This window comes from Ictidomys tridecemlineatus, chromosome 3 (assembly GCF_052094955.1).
Source record: "Ictidomys tridecemlineatus isolate mIctTri1 chromosome 3, mIctTri1.hap1, whole genome shotgun sequence".
NCBI classification, from domain to species: domain Eukaryota; kingdom Metazoa; phylum Chordata; class Mammalia; order Rodentia; family Sciuridae; genus Ictidomys; species Ictidomys tridecemlineatus.
This window is the reverse complement of record NC_135479.1, coordinates 114,645,854-114,664,020: the sequence shown is the minus strand read 5'-3', so window position 1 is coordinate 114,664,020 and position 18,167 is coordinate 114,645,854. Positions and strand designations below refer to the sequence as shown.

At 41.9% G+C, this 18,167-nt stretch overlaps 1 protein-coding gene and 2 long non-coding RNA genes across 12 annotated transcripts in view; 1 reads left to right on the top strand and 2 right to left on the bottom strand.

Moving 5' to 3' along the window:
- Positions 1-307: 307 nt before the first annotated feature.
- Positions 308-2,773, bottom strand: LOC144376316 (uncharacterized). Its single transcript, XR_013436629.1, has 2 exons — positions 1,685-2,773; positions 308-753 (listed from the first exon to the last, which is right to left on the bottom strand). It is a non-coding gene; the product is annotated as an uncharacterized LOC144376316 (long non-coding RNA).
- Mecom (MDS1 and EVI1 complex locus) overlaps positions 1,366-18,167 on the top strand; it is a 539,517-nt gene continuing 522,715 nt past the window's right edge. For 5 of the 10 annotated variants that reach the window (XM_013361600.4, XM_005332499.5, XM_040270062.2 and 2 more), the window contains exon 1: positions 1,368-1,746. In XM_013361600.4, the coding sequence (XP_013217054.1) occupies positions 1,710-1,746 (37 nt within the window). In that variant the 5' untranslated portion in view covers positions 1,368-1,709. Of the gene's footprint in view, positions 1,747-18,167 lie in introns of all 10 variants that reach the window. The other 5 variants (XM_040270050.2, XM_040270051.2, XM_040270049.2 and 2 more) reach the window with 3 other exon arrangements.
- Positions 5,376-7,390, bottom strand: LOC120884367 (uncharacterized). The gene is made up of 2 exons (XR_005726784.2): positions 7,310-7,390; positions 5,376-5,868 (listed from the first exon to the last, which is right to left on the bottom strand). It is a non-coding gene; the product is annotated as an uncharacterized LOC120884367 (long non-coding RNA).

The following is an 18,167-nucleotide window of genomic DNA, read 5'->3' as shown; positions in this document are numbered from 1 at the left end:
GCCAAATGCCTCTGGAATTACACAGCTCTGGAGAAAGAAAAATGGTGGGCATCTTTTGGTCAGGGAGAATCCTTTCAACTTTGATTCTCTTGGACATTGAACCCCTTGGAGTTGAACATTGCTATTTGTCTCTCACACCCTCATTCCTAGTTTTGACAATAAATACCAACAGGTGCAACTGAGCATTCTCAACAATCCCACTTTTCTTCCTCTGTCTTTCCAGACCCATGCCTTAGGACCTGCTTTTCTTTTCCCTCTCCTTTAAGTTGAGCATCAAGGATGTATTGTTGCAGCACAGAGACTGAAAAGATTGTAATTTTCTTTTATTGTGTCTGGCAGGATTTGCAACAGATATTAATGGGGACATAAATAGCACATGGAAGGTATTGAACAAAACTGTTTAATGCAAGGAGGTTGTACCAAGAGAAAATCTATGGAGTTAGGATTGATTCATACCTTGAACATACCTAGCCCCTTTAGGAGTTCCCCATTTTTGCATGCCCACTTCAATGGTAAATCCTATAATTAATGCGAATTTCAACAATGTATTTTTTAAGGAGTGTATGGAATTTCCCCTTTCTTCCTCCTTCTTGTGACCCCAGAGGTTGTAGGTTTGAGTGAGTGAGTGAAAATGGTAGGCAGGCTGAGCTGCAGCGGGAGGCGACGGGGGCAGCGAGGGGAGGCCCGAAGGTGACAGCCGACCTTAGGGAAGGCAGGAGGTCTTGGATGTCAAATGCCCGCGCCAGCCTGGACCTGGGAATCGAGGATGATCGTTATTACTTGATGGCAATAGACTACTGAAATCTTCGTAGGATAGCAGCAAGCATTAGAATTACACCTAAAATTGAAAAAGAAACATTTATTCTGCTTCCAACTCTGAAAGCGGAAGCCGCAGTAGCTTCGGTAGCAGTAGCAGCCGCAGTAGATTTCTCAAGTTCAGGATGATTCTTACTTCCTCTTGGATCGTTCGCCGATGGTCCAGTCCTTCTTATAGTTCTTTAGTAGAGAAAAGATTTATTTAGAAGTTTTTTTCCCCCTCTGCTGCTTACTTTTTCCATGGACAGTATATAAAATTTTCTGCAACTTATTATGGGAAAAACAGTACTAATAGTTAACATAGGCTTTTTGGTGATTCCAACACAGAATCAATCTCCTGCCCCCACGGAATCAATCCTCGGTCCAAGCCTTTCAAGCCTTTTCATTCCTTTTTTTTTTTTTTTTTTTTTTTGGGCGAGGTGTCTGCTCCCCTCTAGCTCCCTGCGCTCGCTCCCCGCCCCCAGCCGCCCTCCCCGTGGCTCCTTTCTCCGCCTCCTCAGCGATTGCCATCTGACAAGATCTCCAAATCAAAGTGATAAATCGCTCCAAACTTTTTTTGGCGGCGCTGAGATGTTGGAGGGGCGTCTAGCGCGCATGTGCGAAGGTGCCCAAACTGACAATGCTAGAGAGATAGCGAGTGTGGATTGAGAGAAAGGGAGAGAGGGAGGGAGAGTGAAAGAGGGAAAGACAGAGTGAGTGTGTGGAAGTGTGTGTGTGTGTGTGTGTGTGTGTGTGTGAGAGAGAGAGAGAGAGAGAGAGAGAGAGAGAGAGAGAGAGAGAGAGAGAGAGAAGAGAGGAGAGAGGGAGGGAGCGAGAGGGAGACCAAAAGAAGGAAAAGATCCAAGAAAAAAAAAACCCAACCACACACCAGCGGCTGCAGGACTGGGCACAGCATGAGATCCAAAGGCAGGGCAAGGAAACTGGCCACAAGTAGGTGCAATATCCCTTTTCTATTGGCTTTTCCCCCCTCCTCTGCCATCTTGCATATCTGTCTCCAGCACTCCGGGAGGGAGCGCGAGCTGCCTCTTGCGCCCGGCCCCGGGTGGAGGGCGGGCGTAATGCAGCCCCAGCAACCTGCCGGTTCCAGTCTCCGCGCCCAGTAGCCCGCTCTCGCTCCCGGTTTGGGCGCCAGAGAAGCCCGGGCAGCCCTCAGCCCCGCACACCGACTAGCTGTGGCAACCCCGTGGTGGGGGTGGGGTGGGGGCAGCAAAAACGGGGGTAGGAGGGAGGAGAGAGCGCGAGAGCGAGCGCGAGGGGGGGGGGAGGAACGGAGAGAAGAGAGTCTCCCCCTCCCCTCCCCTTCCCCCCAGGCGGGGGAGAGTTGCCTCTGGCCAACCAGCTAGTCCCGGGTGTGGGAGGAGGGGGGAGCGGGGGATGGGGAAGGCGGGCATGGGAAGGGAGCATTTCGAGACTCGGTTTGTTTCAGGGCCTTGGAATGGGTGGCAGGCTCGGAGGGAACCACAGTGGCGGCAGCGGCGGGCGGCAGTGGTGGAGTTGGGAAAAGTTGCGAGACGGCCGCTGAAGTTGCGCGGGCGGGCGGGCTGCGCCGAGCCGCGGCTGCGGTAGTGGGCGCTGTGCGCTTGGTCATGCTCTCCGGCGTGTGCGGCGCGGCGGGAGGACTGGGGAGGGGAGTGGGGGAGACAAAGGGGGGTGCTGCAGTCTCTGAGTGGGGGGCAGTGGCAAAGCGGAGCTATCGGCTCCTGAGAGCCACAGGCAGGTGGGGAGAGAAAAAGCTCCGCGAGCGCGTGCAGAGCGGTGAATGGAGGGCGCGCAGCCAGCGGCAAGAGCCGCGGAGGATAAGGAGGCCGAGAGGGCGCGCTCCGACCCGCCAACCCAGGGCTGGCGGGGCGCCGAGTGACCCCCAGGGGGCGGGCTGCCTGAACGTTGGGCCGCGGAGAGGGCGCGGCTGAGCCTCCTGCTCTCTTTCTGGGAGCAGCCCGGGTCCCGGGTCAGTAATCCTCCCCGGCGCCCCCTGCCTGCCCGGTGTGGAGCAACCTGGTCACGCGGGACCAGGACGATTGGGTTTGGGGCGGGGGCGGCGAGATCCGCATCCCCCACTCATTCTGCAAAGCTGTTGGGTGACTCGCCCGGCATTGCCCGCCGAACGGACACTGTCGGATACGACCCGAATCTCAGCCGGAGTGTATGCGACTGGGCTGTGTTGTTCAAAGGCTTCTACCCCGAGTCTAAGGGGACTCGGCAGCGCCGAGCCGCGGAGCAGCCTCGAGCGTTTCTCCGCAGTGTAGGCACGCGGGTCTCGAGCTGCCTCGGGAGAGGACAGGCCGCCCTCGGTTCACTCGCATTTGGCACTTGCTGAAACAGAACTCTAATTATTTTGCTTGTAGGCCAGAGAAATGAGAGATGGGGGTGGGTGGAATGTTTTTCTTCAGTGAAGTCCCCAGTCTCCCGCTCCCGTCCATTCACATTAGAACCAAGTACGGTAGGTATTCCATGCCTTTCAGCCTGCCGCGTCCCTGCAGCACTGCGCGGAAGGCAGTGACACATAGGCGCTCAGTTTCGCCGGCGGTGGGAGTTCGGTGGGCGAGATGCTGTCATCCATCCCAGGCGCTTTTCCAGTGCTTCGTCCAGTCCTCACCCAAGCACTCTCACACTCCCTAATACATTTCTTCCCCCCACCCCACTTTGGTCTCAGGGATCAACCTAAATGTACAGCTCATTGTGTCACCAGTTCATCTGTGTCTTCTTTAAATATTGTTCATTTCACTTAGCTTCGGTAGTGTCAAGGCGTGCCAATGGAATTGTTTTTCCTGTTTGCTTTTAACCGAGTCTGATGTCTTTATTCTCATCTGAGGGGGAATAAATGTACATATGCTTGGAGGCTCGAAGGCTTCAATTCTGACTAAAGGTTAGGAAGGAGTGTATGTGTGTGTGTGTGTGTGTGTGTGTGTGTGTTCGCGCGCGCGCACGCGTGTGTTGTTGTTGTTGGGAGGGGGCGGAGAGCCTGCTTCAACCATGCCTAAGTTGTGAAATGAAAGCCTAAGGCTTTGCGCTGCGCCTCATTGCCAGGCATCCGCCGAAGTGAAAGCAGAACACAAAACACTTTGGATTTTCTTATACAACCTTTTCAACTGTTTTAATTGTTCAAGAAAGCTGTACACTGCTGTTTTAAAATATTCCCGCATGCACAGTCCACTCAACACCCCGAATCTGAGCTTCGTTTTTGATCGGATACTTGTCATTCAACCGGTGGGAGACACATTCATTTTGTCTCCAGTGTCGGTAATGATGTCGTTGCAGCTTTCAGATAGCTAGAACCGAACTCTTACAAACTTTTCCTGCTGAGCCTCAGGTTCCCACTTGCAGAGATCCAGCTGTTGCTGCCACAGACGCTTTCTTTAGAAGCCCTGCTTTGTGCAAATTTTCATTTACAATCTGAGTAATAAAGGAAATCATATTTAAACTACGGATTTTTGTATTTTAAAGCACTATTTCCTTTTGACGAATAGCGTGTGGCAGAGATAGTTGGTGACCTCTGCAGTGCAATCATCCAACGAAAATTTAGCTTCCCTGTCTGTACTGGTTTCTTTCTCTTTTTGGGTTAGGAAGAGGCAGTGTGACCAGCATATTTAAAAAAAACCAAAAAACAAAACTACCTTTACCGTGGCAAAAGTAAACATTTCAGTGGAAACAGGTCGAGTAGAAATACTTGTTCTCTCGATTGATTGCTTGTTATTCTTTTTGTCTTTTGTAAATTTCTTTGGTGGTCGTAAGTTCTTGCTTGATCTTGGCCGTGGTACAGGAGGAGCCCATGGAGGTCGACCAGAGACCACATACCCTGAAAATAGCCCCTGAAGCTACACCAAGATTTGAATACATAACCCAGTTTGCAATTCCTGTGTCTTATTTTGTGCACAATAGTTGAAGTTGATAAATTCGTTAAAAATCGTGAGAGAATTTAAATTTCAATTAAAAAATAAAGAATGAAAAAGCAAGAAGATTGCCGCCTGTACTGTCTAAAGCGCCTGACTTTTATTTCCATCTTTAAGAAAAGAAAATTAAAAGCCAAGTCAAGCCTGGCAGTCCTGGGAGACTTCCCAGCCGTTTTCATGGGCAGCTAGAATAGCACCTGGGCCATGCCAGAAACGCCAGTTGCAACTCTCCTGATGAATGGGAAGGAAGTGAATTTGGGTCTGCCCAGCATATCTACAGTCTGAAACACGAAGGAACCCCCACCCCACTTCCCCGAAGTGACAGCGGGCAGGATTTCAATCACAGCAATGAGTTGCATACAGTAACCCCCTTAGCTACCAGCCCCCCAGAAGTCTCGTAAAGACGCAGAAGGCAGCGATGCGATTAGCAAGACGGTGTGGAGGAGGGCACTTGTTACTTCTACACTTGAATCTCTCTTTAAAAACAGATTCCGAAGTAGGAAAGGTACATGCCGACTTTCCCTCCTGTCCTTAAACTCCTCACCGTAGCAGCCCAGGACCTAAGATAAAAAGGAAACAGGAGCCCACATTGAGGTATTCAGTCTGTGTGTGGTGTGCACCTTACTTGGGCTTTCCTTCATCCTTAAGAAACCCAGATCAAAACAAAGCTTTATTATAAAATGCACATTTATTTGTTTGTTTCAGACTGCTTTTGAGGAGAAGTGTGCTCTGGATGGAGGCTGAGGCCCCTTCTAGGAAAGCAGTTTATTTGCCATTACTTGACCATTACCCGGGCTTAGGGCTTCTTTACTACATTTGGCACTCTTGAGCACCGTCTTCCTAGAGCTTTTAGACGGGTTTCGCACCCCTATCCCTTACCCCCAAATCTGTGTTTAGGGGAAGGTTAATTACGCTTTTCATTCTCCCCACAGTCCCAACACTGTGGGAGGGGACCGTTCAGTAGTTGCAGAGCCAGGAAGACTGGGAAGCAGGCGTCTTTCCCCAGGTTTTCATTCGTAGGAGCTGAGGAGTTTCAGGTCTTGGCTGCGATGCTGTGCTTGTGAGTTTTTTTTTTTTTTTTTTTTTTGCCTTGTAGCCTCATTCTCAGATCTCAGGTTTTCTTCTCCGAAGCATCTCCCTGCACCCCAGGGCCTGGTCTCCTCTGTGGATAGACATTCGACTTGTAGAGGATTACCAAATAGAAATTATCACATCATTCCTTGAAAATTTTGGTCTTTCTCTCTTTGTCTTTCTTTCATTCTAGTTGAAGGTAATGAGTTTCTCATTAAAGAGAAACTGTAAGCAGTTTCTCTTTAATAATCAGAGTGTTAGGGAGCGTATTTTATATTTGGAAGATGGGTCCAGGTTGTCAGAGCCTGCATTTGTGACCTGGATCAGGAAGGCCACAGTTGGGGATGCCTAACTCTGTCCTTCCTGGGGGCAGGCAAGGAGGGCCAGAGGGCAGACTGGTTACCTACCTCAGCCCTTCTCTTCTGGCATCTCCCTCCACTTTGCCTCCACTACAGGACGGCCAGGAGGTGGACAGACTTGTGTTGTGTTCCTGACTACCCTCTTCCAAAGATACAAAGTGCTTGGCAAAGCTCAGTTCCCTAGAACTATCTACCATTCCCCACCTTATCTCACACCCTCCTGGTGCTGAGAAAGTGGCCCTCAGTGGGACAAGGGATGGGGCTGGGGTGGTTCCAAGTGATGCACTCAGGTCATATCTGCCCCCCGCCCCCCGGCTTCTCAGGCTTCTTAGTTTTGGCTTCAAGCTTTGGCTAGCACTCTTCTTCCCAGTCCAACCTTATGGGTGGTGTATGCTTGGGACAACTGCTTCCTCAGAGTCCAGTGTGCATTGACAGTATAAAACAGGCACACCATCACAAGCACACACTCACACTTCCTGGGTTCAAGGAGACTCTTGTGTAGAGGGTAGGCATTCACCACCTCTGGCAGAGCTGGCCTCTTTCCAGCCTCACAGGGTAGGGGAGACAGGGACTTCGGGGGAGGAGATGGGGCAGGAGGGGATAGCCATACTCTAAGGATGCCAGGCACATTTTTCTGGAGTGGTGTGGTTAACCCTTCCTCCGCTGGAAGCTGCTGGCTAGGCATTTTCTAAAATAGTCTGTGGGGTCTGCTTTCCTTTTCTCCTGGGCGGCCCAGTATGAATCATTAGTTCCCTCCCTACTTCCCCACTCCATTAGCCACGATCCTCCTTCTAAAATTAGATTTCCCCCTTTCCACTCTTCTGGCCTTCTGAGTTTACTAGGGAATTCTCAAGGAAATTGGCTGTGTATTGAGAACAAGTGTGAGGAAGAGGATAAAAAGGATACAAACACATCTAACAGAAGACAAGAAAGGGGGCCTAGAAGAGAGAAGCAGAGCCCTTTTCCTTCCAGATCTCTATTTTGCACAAGACTGGTATTTTCCTCTCTCCCTCCAGTAAATGAAAAAAAAAAAAATCTTGTTAATTACCTTTTCTATGTGCTATACAAGAAACTTCAGAGATGTTTCTACACAGGGAAGAAACTGTTTACAAAATGCTTTCAAAAGTGTGACATATTGCTCTAGTTCAGCACTAAAAAGCTAAACACACTTACCCTCCTTTGAAGTGCCGGGGCTGGGGCAGCTTATTTGAGTGCAGTTCAGATATTGCTGTGGGTATAACTAATGGCTTCTACCTATTTAGCTCAAGTGGGAGGAGAGAAAGGCCTGAATTCCTTGTCCAGTGGGTCCCTCTGGAGACTAGGTTCTGGCTTCTGGCCAGTTCTGTACAATGTCAACATTGAATATTTGAATTCCCAGACTCTATTTAACAAGTTTCTAAATAAATAAACTCATTGTGTGTCTGTGTTTAAAATTATTTTACCTCTTTCATAAAAGCTTATTACATTGGTCCTGCAAGTTGATTTTTAAAACAAACAAACAAACAAACAAAGCTTAAGGCATTTTAATAGCCAGATCTCCACAATATATATTTATTGGGAAGCCATTGTCTCACTTGGAGGTGTGTAGGAGCTATTTAGAGGGATCTTAAGCTATTCTGTGTGACTTGATGGTGAATTAAAAAAAAAAAAGCTAAGTTCAGAAAGTCAGTGAAATATTAATCTCATCAGAAGGGGGTTTGACTATGTAACTTTAGTGCCTTTAAATATTTAGTAATTTGTCTTCAGGAGACTTTGCTGATGTATCTTAAATGGGTATGTGTATGTGGAACCTCATTCTTTGTAGGTTATGAAGGCAAGTCTAGAGCTCTTATATGAGATTTTGTTTCTGGACATTTTTTTTTCCTGTCTCTGTAAGTTGGAAGGAGTAGATACACAGATACTTTTTCTCATATTTCAATTTGGTCAAAAGAACCACATGCATTCTCCCATTTTACTAATTTTTCAGCATTGAACGTCCATAAGTGTTTTTATGCAGACGGGAACATAGTTGTTCTAAGTACAAACTTAATTTTTTAAAAAGGCAAGTTTCAGTCCTCTTGCAAGTGTGGACTCCATCTGGAGTCCTAACAAGGAAAGAAAGTGGAATTTACTCTAATTTATGTGTGTAAAGTACATTATTAAAAAGAATGGGATTTGAAAGGGCACATAGTAAAACCCATAACATTTAGCTGGTAACGTGGAGAGCTCAAAGCCAAGAAAAAAAAAATACCACCAACCCATGCAAACCCTGAAATAGATTACAATGACCTCAGCCATTTTCATTTTCAAAAATAATAGCCATGATTAAAACAGGGAGTGTTTTACTTGGAACCATGTTCTTCTGCATTATTATAAAAGCTGTTTTGTGGTTAAAGAACTGTTTCATTACAGAAAAAGAAAGCAAGTGAATTTTTAATCAAATTCCTGACTCTTCAAAAGTACTCATTCTTGAATTACTTTTTATTTTGATTTTAGTTATTATTCTTATTCAATAGTAAACATGCTTTTGGCTTGTATATTTAGCCAAATTCTTGAATACTAATTTTCAAGGAGAAATTTGTTTAGAAAAGAGATTTTATTCTCTTAGTCAACACCTGCCTGGGAGTCAATAACTATATAACAGGAAGGACTAAAACTTCCTTAACCATGTTTAAGAAACTTGCCTAAGGAGTAATTAATTTTGCATGTTAGGGTTGTTTACATGTTAAGATTGATGACATTTATGAAAGTTCTTGCAGGTAGCAGTTGGAGGGCTTTGGTGATGGGCAGTTTTACACAATAAATAACAATGAAGTTCTTCCTGTGTGCTAGGCTCTGAGCATGGCAAGCTGTGTTTCCAGCTCTCATGAACATTTCAAATGTGCACATCAGTATTTGGATCTGATGTGATCCCTAACTAAATAGTTTAGATCATCTTAAGTTATTGAATACTTCTTGTGAAGTGAGAATAATAATAAGAATAATAGTAATAATAATACTGCTGCCCTCTTTGGTATCTTTACTTGTGACATGGGGGTAATAATACCACCCTTCTTGGGCTGCTGTGAGAGTTAATAAGGATAATGTTTTCCATTGTGTACCTAAGTCACATGCACTCACACATTAAATCTTAATCACTTCCCTTCTGATTTATCAGTTAAATTTTCTGAAGAGAAATACCTTTGGCCCCCCTGTTGTTCTATGTTTTTATCCAGTCTTATTTTTAGAAAGTATTTGTACATCTATGATAAACATTTTATATGACTTCTCAATAAATTATGCCCTTCATATAAATGTAAGTCATATCTAGAATTTGGATACATTAAACTACCTATTCAATGCCAAACTTGGTGGTAAATTTATTTTGAAAACTTGAGAATAATTTTGCTTGTTCTTTTCTTATTTATTTATGTTTTTGGTGGGAAACAATATAAAGTGAATGAGATTTTAATTTTTCGCCACAGATTTTGGCATTGCATAGCCACACGGCCTAAATTTAGTTGTGCATATTCTTCAGTTGTCATTAGGCTAGAATCTCTCCTGTATGAAAATTTAACTTTAATAAAAATTTCTTTTAATTGCTGATGGACCATTAATTTTTAATTTATTTATTTTTATGTGGTGCTGAGGATCGAACCCAGTGCCTCACACACGCTAGGCACGTGCTCTATCACTGAGCTACAACCTCAGCCCCAAATTTAACTTTTAATGGAAGAAGTTTATAAGTCACTTTACTCTTCTGGCTGAGTTGCTTCTCCCTAAATGATGGGGTTGGTCTAGAGCAGAGCTTATAAAATCAAAGGGATGCGTTTGCAGCTACGATAAGTGAAGCAAGATGGGTATAAGGCCATCTTCTCCACTGTTTTTAATTTTTGATGGCCAGTCTTTGTATTCTGGTACAAGAGGGAGTGGAGGAGGCTGTGGCAAGCTGGCAGGTTGAGCCTTTTCTAAAGGAGCATCTACTACTGAGTGCTAATTCACTGCTGCCATCTGGAAAAGGGACCTCCTTGCTGCTGAGCCTTCCAGTTTCTAAGAGACTTCAGTCTGTATTTTTAGGTGGATCTTCCCTACTTTAAAATGCTGATTCAGTCTAAAAAAAAAAATCTCAACAAAACACCTCTGATTGCAATGTATAGTTCATGGACCCTGGGCTTGCAATATCTGGATTCGTTGTTTTCTAAGGGTTCTTCAAAATTCCAGCATTTTATAATATCCATAAGGGTTACTGAATACTACCTTGTGTTTTTAAGATCTGTATCTTCCTCTCTATCTCAAACTTTGTGTGTGTGTGTGTGTGTGTGTGTGTGTATGTGTGTGTGTTTTGATAGGTGGAAGTACTTATTACAGAATCTGATATCTGGCCATTTATCTGGAAAAATAGTCTTCCACAGCCATGTTGTGTCTTTCTTTCCTTCCATGCCGCTCATCATTAATTGACTTAAAAAAATAAACTTAAGCACCCCCTCCTCCTCTCGTAGCCACTGGCCACTGTTCTTTCTTATTTCTCACTCAACCCAATTCTTTGATTTGTGGGCTGGGGAATGAGCAGTAGTAAATCATTAAGAGACAGTTGTCTGCAGTTTTCCACAGTGGGAGAAGAAGTCTGTTGGCTACTGTGGGTATTCAAAGGAAGACTGTGCCCCAGACCTCCTAGGAGGGTCCAGATGTCATGTCCTGAACATCTCTAACTAAAGAGCCCCACTGATTTTGAAAGACCTAAACCTAAGATGGAGAACTGAGCTTTTAAGGAATGAATGTGTTATTTGACAAGAGTGGCTCTCCTTATAGAAAGGCCGTATATGTTCAGGGAATATTTGAAAATAAATACATTGCACTCTGTTTATTATTATGAGCTGTATTTCTAGTAGAGGTAGTAGGTGAATACAGGTGAAATTAAGTCCTGAAGATTAAAAGGGTAAACTATGGTGATGGAATACCAATATAAAGGAGTCTCTCAATAAACGCTGGACTAAGCAACTTATCTGAACCAGTGCTGTTGTCAAGGGAGTTAATGAACACTTGTCATCATCAACTAGCATTGTTGGGAAAATTGTAAGATAATGCAGTGGTGGAGGGGAGGATTTGGGGTAGTGAGAAACCATGGTCACAGTCATTATTGATGGTTATCAGATACCTAGCTCCCAATTTTTAATCTGGAACTGAGGCCTAAATACTTTAGCTTACCTGTTGAGGGTTTCTTACTCTTGAATCAGAAGAGTGTGAGGACTCTGAGCCCAGGTTCTGAGTTAGATTAGCCAATATTTGAATCCTGGCTCCGCTTAACCTTCCTGTGCCTCAGTTCTTTTCTTATGGACTGGGGATACTTACCTCATGCGAGGATTTGACCAACCAATGCATGTAGAATAGGTGGAAGGCCTCAATGTATGTTTATTATTATTTTATTAACTTTTTAGGCTTCTTTGACTCCCCACCCAATACAGGTCTATTCAGCTTAAGGTTCCCATTTGAGTCTCTCTCTGTGTTCCCAAATTTTGCCTGTGATGTTATACTTTGTAAATCTATCCATATTATATATTGACCATCAAAATCTAATGTCTTCTTTAAAATTTCATTTAAACCCTTGTTTTTAAAATTTTTTTTCCACATTTTTAATTTGTGCATTATAGTTTTAACATAATGATGGGATTTGTTGTTACATATTTGTACATACACATAATATAACAGTAGAATTCTGCCAGTATCACTCCCCAGCACTTCCTCCCTCCCTCCCTCCCACTTTCTGGCTCTTTCCCTCTAACTGATCTTCCTTTGATTTTCATAGATCCTCTCCCCCTACCCCCTGCAACTACATTTCTTTTCTTTTTTTCTTTCTTTGTTTTTTTTGGTACCTGGAATTGAACCCAGAGGCATTTAACCACCGAGCCACATCCCTAGTCCTTTTAATATAGTTTTTTATTTTGAGGCAAGGTCTTGCTAAGTTTTTTAAGGCCTTTCTAAGTTGCTGGCTTTGAACTCACGGTCCTCCTGCCTCAGCCTCCTGAGCTGCTGGGATTGCAGGTGTGCATCACCATGCCCATTCATAATTTATGTTATTTCATTCCAATAGTATGGAATTATCTTTACCTACCATCATTTTGGCATTTTACTATATATTGCTTGTCTTCATGGTATCCATCTTATTTTTATGGAGAAACCTTGCAGAGCCTATTTCTGTTTTGGGCCTAGTACAATGCTTTGCATATGGTAGTTAGCAATACAATTAGGTGACAGTGGTTAGCGATAGGCTTTGGTGGATTATGTGAACCCCTTCAACTTCTTTGCCTGCAAAACCTGCACAGTTAGGTAATGTCAGCACGAGAACTCTGGGATATCTGACACTTTAATTGCATACTAAATCCACAATTGGCCAGTTTTGACAGTGATAAACCACCTGGAAAGCACATTTGGAAAGTAGAGTATTATTCCTAATTTTCACCAATAATGTTTCTCATTTTGCCAGGGCAGGTATAACCCATGGCTCCACACTTAAATCACAAATTGTTATTGATCTACATTTGATCTTAGACTCTTCACTGGACCTGATTCTGGAGAATGTCAATGGAGTCAAGGTGGAGATGGTGAAACAGTTTGTGGACTCACGTAATTCCTGGGGATTTGGGGCTATTCATTTTACTAAAGTCATCAGTAGCTAATTTTTTCCCCTAAATCTTTAGCCCAGTTTGGGCAGTTTTAATATAGAACATAGGACCAAGAATTTTTCTTGGTCCTTTAATGGCATATTTTAATGAACATTTATGATTAAAGATTCTTTTAGACAATTGAAGGCTGAGAGATGACATTGTGTTGACTCTTATTTAACTCCACTCACCCAACTATGTCCTCTTAATGAAGGTGCAAACATGACTTCTCTCCCTCTCCCCATTCTTTCACCTCCATGCCTTGTTTTCATAAATCTCTCATTTCCCTGGAAAAAAGAGGACTGTCTGTACCTGGAAAACTGTCCTCAAGCCCTGAACGGTTACAGTGTTTTAGTGCCTGTTCTGAGTTTTTTTTTACCAACACCAGCCAGATGTGATTTCTTGTTTTGTTATTAAGATTATTCTTTAGTCAAGGGAGCTCCTTTAAATGCGGTAGAGACTGAAAGTCACAGGTTTTATACTTGGTGCTGACTATGGACTTCAGCTTTGGTGAGAGCTATGAAATTAAGTAGTAATAATAGGTTTCAGTATAAAATTGTAACTGAAATGAAAGGAGGGATATAAGGGCTACTTTGTTTTTTGCTGGGTCATGATTTTTGATCTTTTTTTTGGGGTCCTAGACCCCTTCCTGTAAGAATCTGATGAAAGTCATGGAGGCTCTTTCCAGAAAGTTCCTGTATACCTAGAGATTTTCCATACAATTCAGCAGTCCATGGATTTGTAAATTCTAGTCATAGATGAGAGTTTAACCTCTGTAAAATTCAGATTTGATTCAGCTTACAGTTCAGGGTGAAGTTTTAAAACTTACTATAGAACTTCAGTCTACTATGTTTATTATGTAACATCTTAAAGCCCTTATCAGTCTTTTTCCATTATCTTAGGAATGTTATTTTTTTCTGATTACAAAATTTATACACATTACATAATTTAAAAACTGTTTAAAAATATAGAAAACTAAAGTTTTTTTTTCATGTTTTCTTTTGTCATATAGTGCCTGAGATGACCACTGTACATCTTTTAATGTAAAATTTTGCACTTTTTTTTTCCTTATGCAGATATGGGCACATACTTAGATATAGATTTACAGCTCTTTCCAGCAACTTGCTTTTTCATTTTAAAATTTACTATAGAACTCAGATATGTGTCAGTCTAACCCATTCTTTTTAAAGGCAGCAGATCTTTCATTGTTTGGATGTAGTTTCCTTTATTGAACTAGACCTCTATGATGACATATGTGTAGCTTTCCAGTTTTCAGAACAGAACAGACAGAGAAGTCTCCCAAACCAGGACTCTAGGGAAAATGAAAGTGAAGACTACAATTAAAGGAAGCTTACAGTTCAGGGTGAAGTGTGCTGGCCTCTGCCACAGGGGCACAGTGGGGGTTTGGGAGGTCACTGAGGGTTGCTTCACCCTGTCAGGACAGATCAGATTTCCAAGCATCTTCACCAGCTGAAGGATCAAGGATCAAGGGTCTAAGTCCAGAGCTAAGGTACATCTTTGTAAGATCCCCTGATATATATCTATCTCCATCTATCTGTTTATCTATCTATCTTTTATATCTATTATCTATCTATCTATCTATCTATCTATCTATCTATCTATCTATCTATCTATCTATCTATCTATCTATATCTGTTATATTTCAGGCTCACTGAATTGTTCTGGACCTCATAGTTGTGCCCCATTTTCATTTTCTCCTGCTGCTTAGAACAGGCTGTAGCTGAAATAAACACATATAGCCCCAACTGGATAAACAAAATGTTGAGGCTTCAAAGTTTTAATGATTTTTTTGTGATTTCCTTGTTTGTGTGGTACATTATGATCATAATGCCTTATCCCGTGTATATACCTTAAGCCAAATAATGCAACTAAATGAACGCAGAAGGCTATCTGAAGTCAATCAAAACCCTTTTTGATATTCTTTTAAAAAATTACCCGCAGTAATGTCTAGCCTATGAATTGGAAAGACCATTTTTATAGAAAAATGTTTTTCCCTGGGTAACCAGACTATGGGAAAATTTTCATAATGGAAACTATCTCTTGCTTTTAACTATAGCATAAGAAATATGACAGGATAATGTTACACACTAAAGCCCATCAGATGTAAAATTCCAGTTTTTGATTATAAGTTATAAACCAGGATAGAGAGACTTCTGAAAAGTGGTTTTCTTTGGCAATGATGTTGTTGATTAAATATAAAAAATTCAGAAAAATTAGTTCAGCCCATGCCTTTACACAGAAGATTACAAAAAGGAATAGCTGGGTTTTGGTTCTACTGGGAAATATTTTGCTTATTAAAGCTTATTGGATTATATTAGATTAAAAATATTAGATTGGACTTGAAAAGGTACCAAAGAATTACAATTTAGTGATATAAATCTTTTTTAGGAATTAATTTACTTAGCAAATTTGATTCCTTAGAGTTCAGTATTTGTTCCAAATTCAAATACATACATATATTTTTGTGGATATATAAAGGTTATTCCATGGGGAAATTACTCTAGTTAACAGTTTCAAAAAATATTTTAAATTAGATCAATCAAATTAAGTTGATAAATAGTTATTGAGCATCTGGTATATATAAACCATAATGAACAAAATTCTAGAAACTCTCAGTTTTCTGAAAATGTTGAAAAATCAGCATTTGACAGACATATATATTCCCCTGTCAAAGGTTTATTAATAGACATAAAGGTGACCATGTACCTGTTGCTGGTTATCAGTGACTACAAAGTGGTTTCATGAGCTTGGAGAATTGGGTCCTATGCCTATCTTTCCTCCAAACATTTTATTCTGCAAATATCTTTGTTAATATTGTAAAGCCACCTGCCTGACAAGCTCCAGTGTCATTTCACATGTTTGGGGTCTTCCATCTGAGAATACTACCACACTTCATTTCTCTTAATACTTGTCAGGTGTGGATTTTTTTTTCTCCCTGCTTTGCTAAATTACTTGTATGGTAAATATGGATAAGATTTTCATTCAAGATACCTGAAAAAAGGGGGAAAAAAAACCCTGGGCGCTTTATAAATACTTGCTGCTGGTGACAATCACTCATTCATTCAACAGCTATTTGTGGTTAAGCACCCAGACAAGCCTCCTGCCCACATGTAGCTCACATTCTGGAGGAGATAAACGTGGAGAGTCATGGAGTTCCAGACATGGACTCATATTATGAAGAAAATAAATCAGGATAACTAGCTAGAGAGTAACCAGGGACCTTATTTCAGAAAGATGATTACAAAGACCTCTCTTAGGAGGTGACACTTGAGCAGAGCTAAATAAGGAGGATGTTTATTAAGCGTTTGGCTTATTGACATTTGGAGAAGGGCAAGCAATATCGTTCTGTCTCGTTCTCTATCCTAGTGCAGAAGCAGACAATGGGTAAAGGCCATAAATAAGATTTATTTCAGTTTTGTCAAGTGCATTTATAGACACCATGTATACATTTAGTTGACTTCACAGCCTAGGAGCCAGGACAAAGATGTTTGTTTACCTTCCTTTATAAATGGAAGGAATGGGACTTTGGTGTTTGATCTGCAAACATTGGGCAAGAGGCAGCATCAGAAAAACATATTATATTTTTGGACCCATAATTCTGTACAGTTAAACAAATATTTATTGAACATATATTAAGAAGCTCAGGGCAAGCACTATGTTTGGTACTGAGTAGTCATAGAGAAATAAAATAAAATAAAATAAAATATATTTCCTGCCCTTGAGGAATTGGATTCTGTTGGGAGAGGCAGACATATAAACAGACAATTTTAATACAATGGGGTAAGTGCAAGAACAGGGGTAATAGATCAATTTCTACTGAATTATAATGCTCTGAAGAGTTGTATGTTACAAATGGCATAAGCTCTTCTATTCTTCTTCTTCTTCTTTTTGTTGTTGCAGTATTGGAGATCAGAAAGTGTTCACCTCTGATCTATATCTCCAGCCCTTTACATCTATTCTTGCCAAAAAAATTTTAACCCATATCCCACATAGTCAGAAAAGAATGTATGTTTTCAAACTTAAGGATTAAAATTTTAGTGTGTTTTAAGAAAAATTTCTGAATCTATCTTCTGAGCCTTCAAATGTCCAATATTTTAAGACAAATTTCTGAATCTATCTTCTGAGCCTTCAGATGTCCAATATTTTAAGACAAATTTCTGAATCTAACTTCTGAGCCTTCAAATGTCCAATTTTAGATGGACAAGTGTTTCTTTTTTTTTTTTTTTTTTGGTACCAGGGATTGGACCTAAGAGCACTCAACTACTGAACCACATCACTAGCCCTTCCCTATTGTTTATTTTGAGACAGGGTCTCACTAGGTTGCTTACAGCCTTGCTAAGTTGCTGAGGCTGGCTTCAAACCTGTGATCCTCCTGCCTCAGCCTCCCAAGCTGCTGGGATTACAGATGTGCACCACCATGCCTGGTTTCAATTAAGTGTTTACTATATGGTACACCACCATGCCTGGTTTCAATTAAGTGTTTACTATATGGTCCACCCATCATGCCTATTGTGGACATGCTGATCTTAATGAGTAAGGTGCAGGATGTACTTCAGGTATACATATGCCCCAGAGACTTGGGTCTGTGGATGGGCAAATTTCTCTTCCTAGGCTTACCAGTATCAGTGTATTTTTTGTGGAGTTTTTTTTTTTTTTTTTGTAAACTTTCCCTATCACTATTCAAGAACAAGTTTTTCCTTACCTCCTTGCCACTTGTAGCTCTGAGAGCAAAAGATCCCACCAAAATGCCCAAACTGAAGTTTCCATGGTTTCAAAAGGTATGTGCTGCTTCCAGATTCAATTTTTATCCAGTGAAAGGTAGTGTGACATAAAGGCTGATATGATCTCAGAGAAGTGTCTTGTCTCTCAGGCTGGCATGTGATTTTCTTGTTTATAAAATACACAAATAAGAATAAAACTCACTGCCTTCTCTTTGCCAACCATCTTGCTGAGCTGGGAGTATGTGTCCAAGCCAATGTTCCAGCCACTAGCCTTGGCACAGAAATTAGTGCATCCAACATCATTACCACTGGGCACAGTTTGAAATTCTGAGCAAAACTCCCTGTTTGCCTAAATGCATAAGATGCTAGTGATTTAAGCATCCTGTTTTCAGTGTTGCAATATTAAAACATGAGCGTAGATGTTTGTCTTAGGAAGCAGCATTACATCTTTGTTTCTTTGACTTAAAAATAATGTGGAGATGGATCTAAAGAGGATGGGAAATGTCAAGGTAAAAAGTATTTTGTGTCTAGAGGTTCCAAAGGGCCTCACAATCTGTATCAGATCTCTCTTCCTGCCCTTGAGTGATGGTAAACTCAGTCACCAAGGTTTTACCTTCAAGAAAAGAAAATACTCTGATATCTAATACAACAAGCTGCATCTTAGTCAACCTT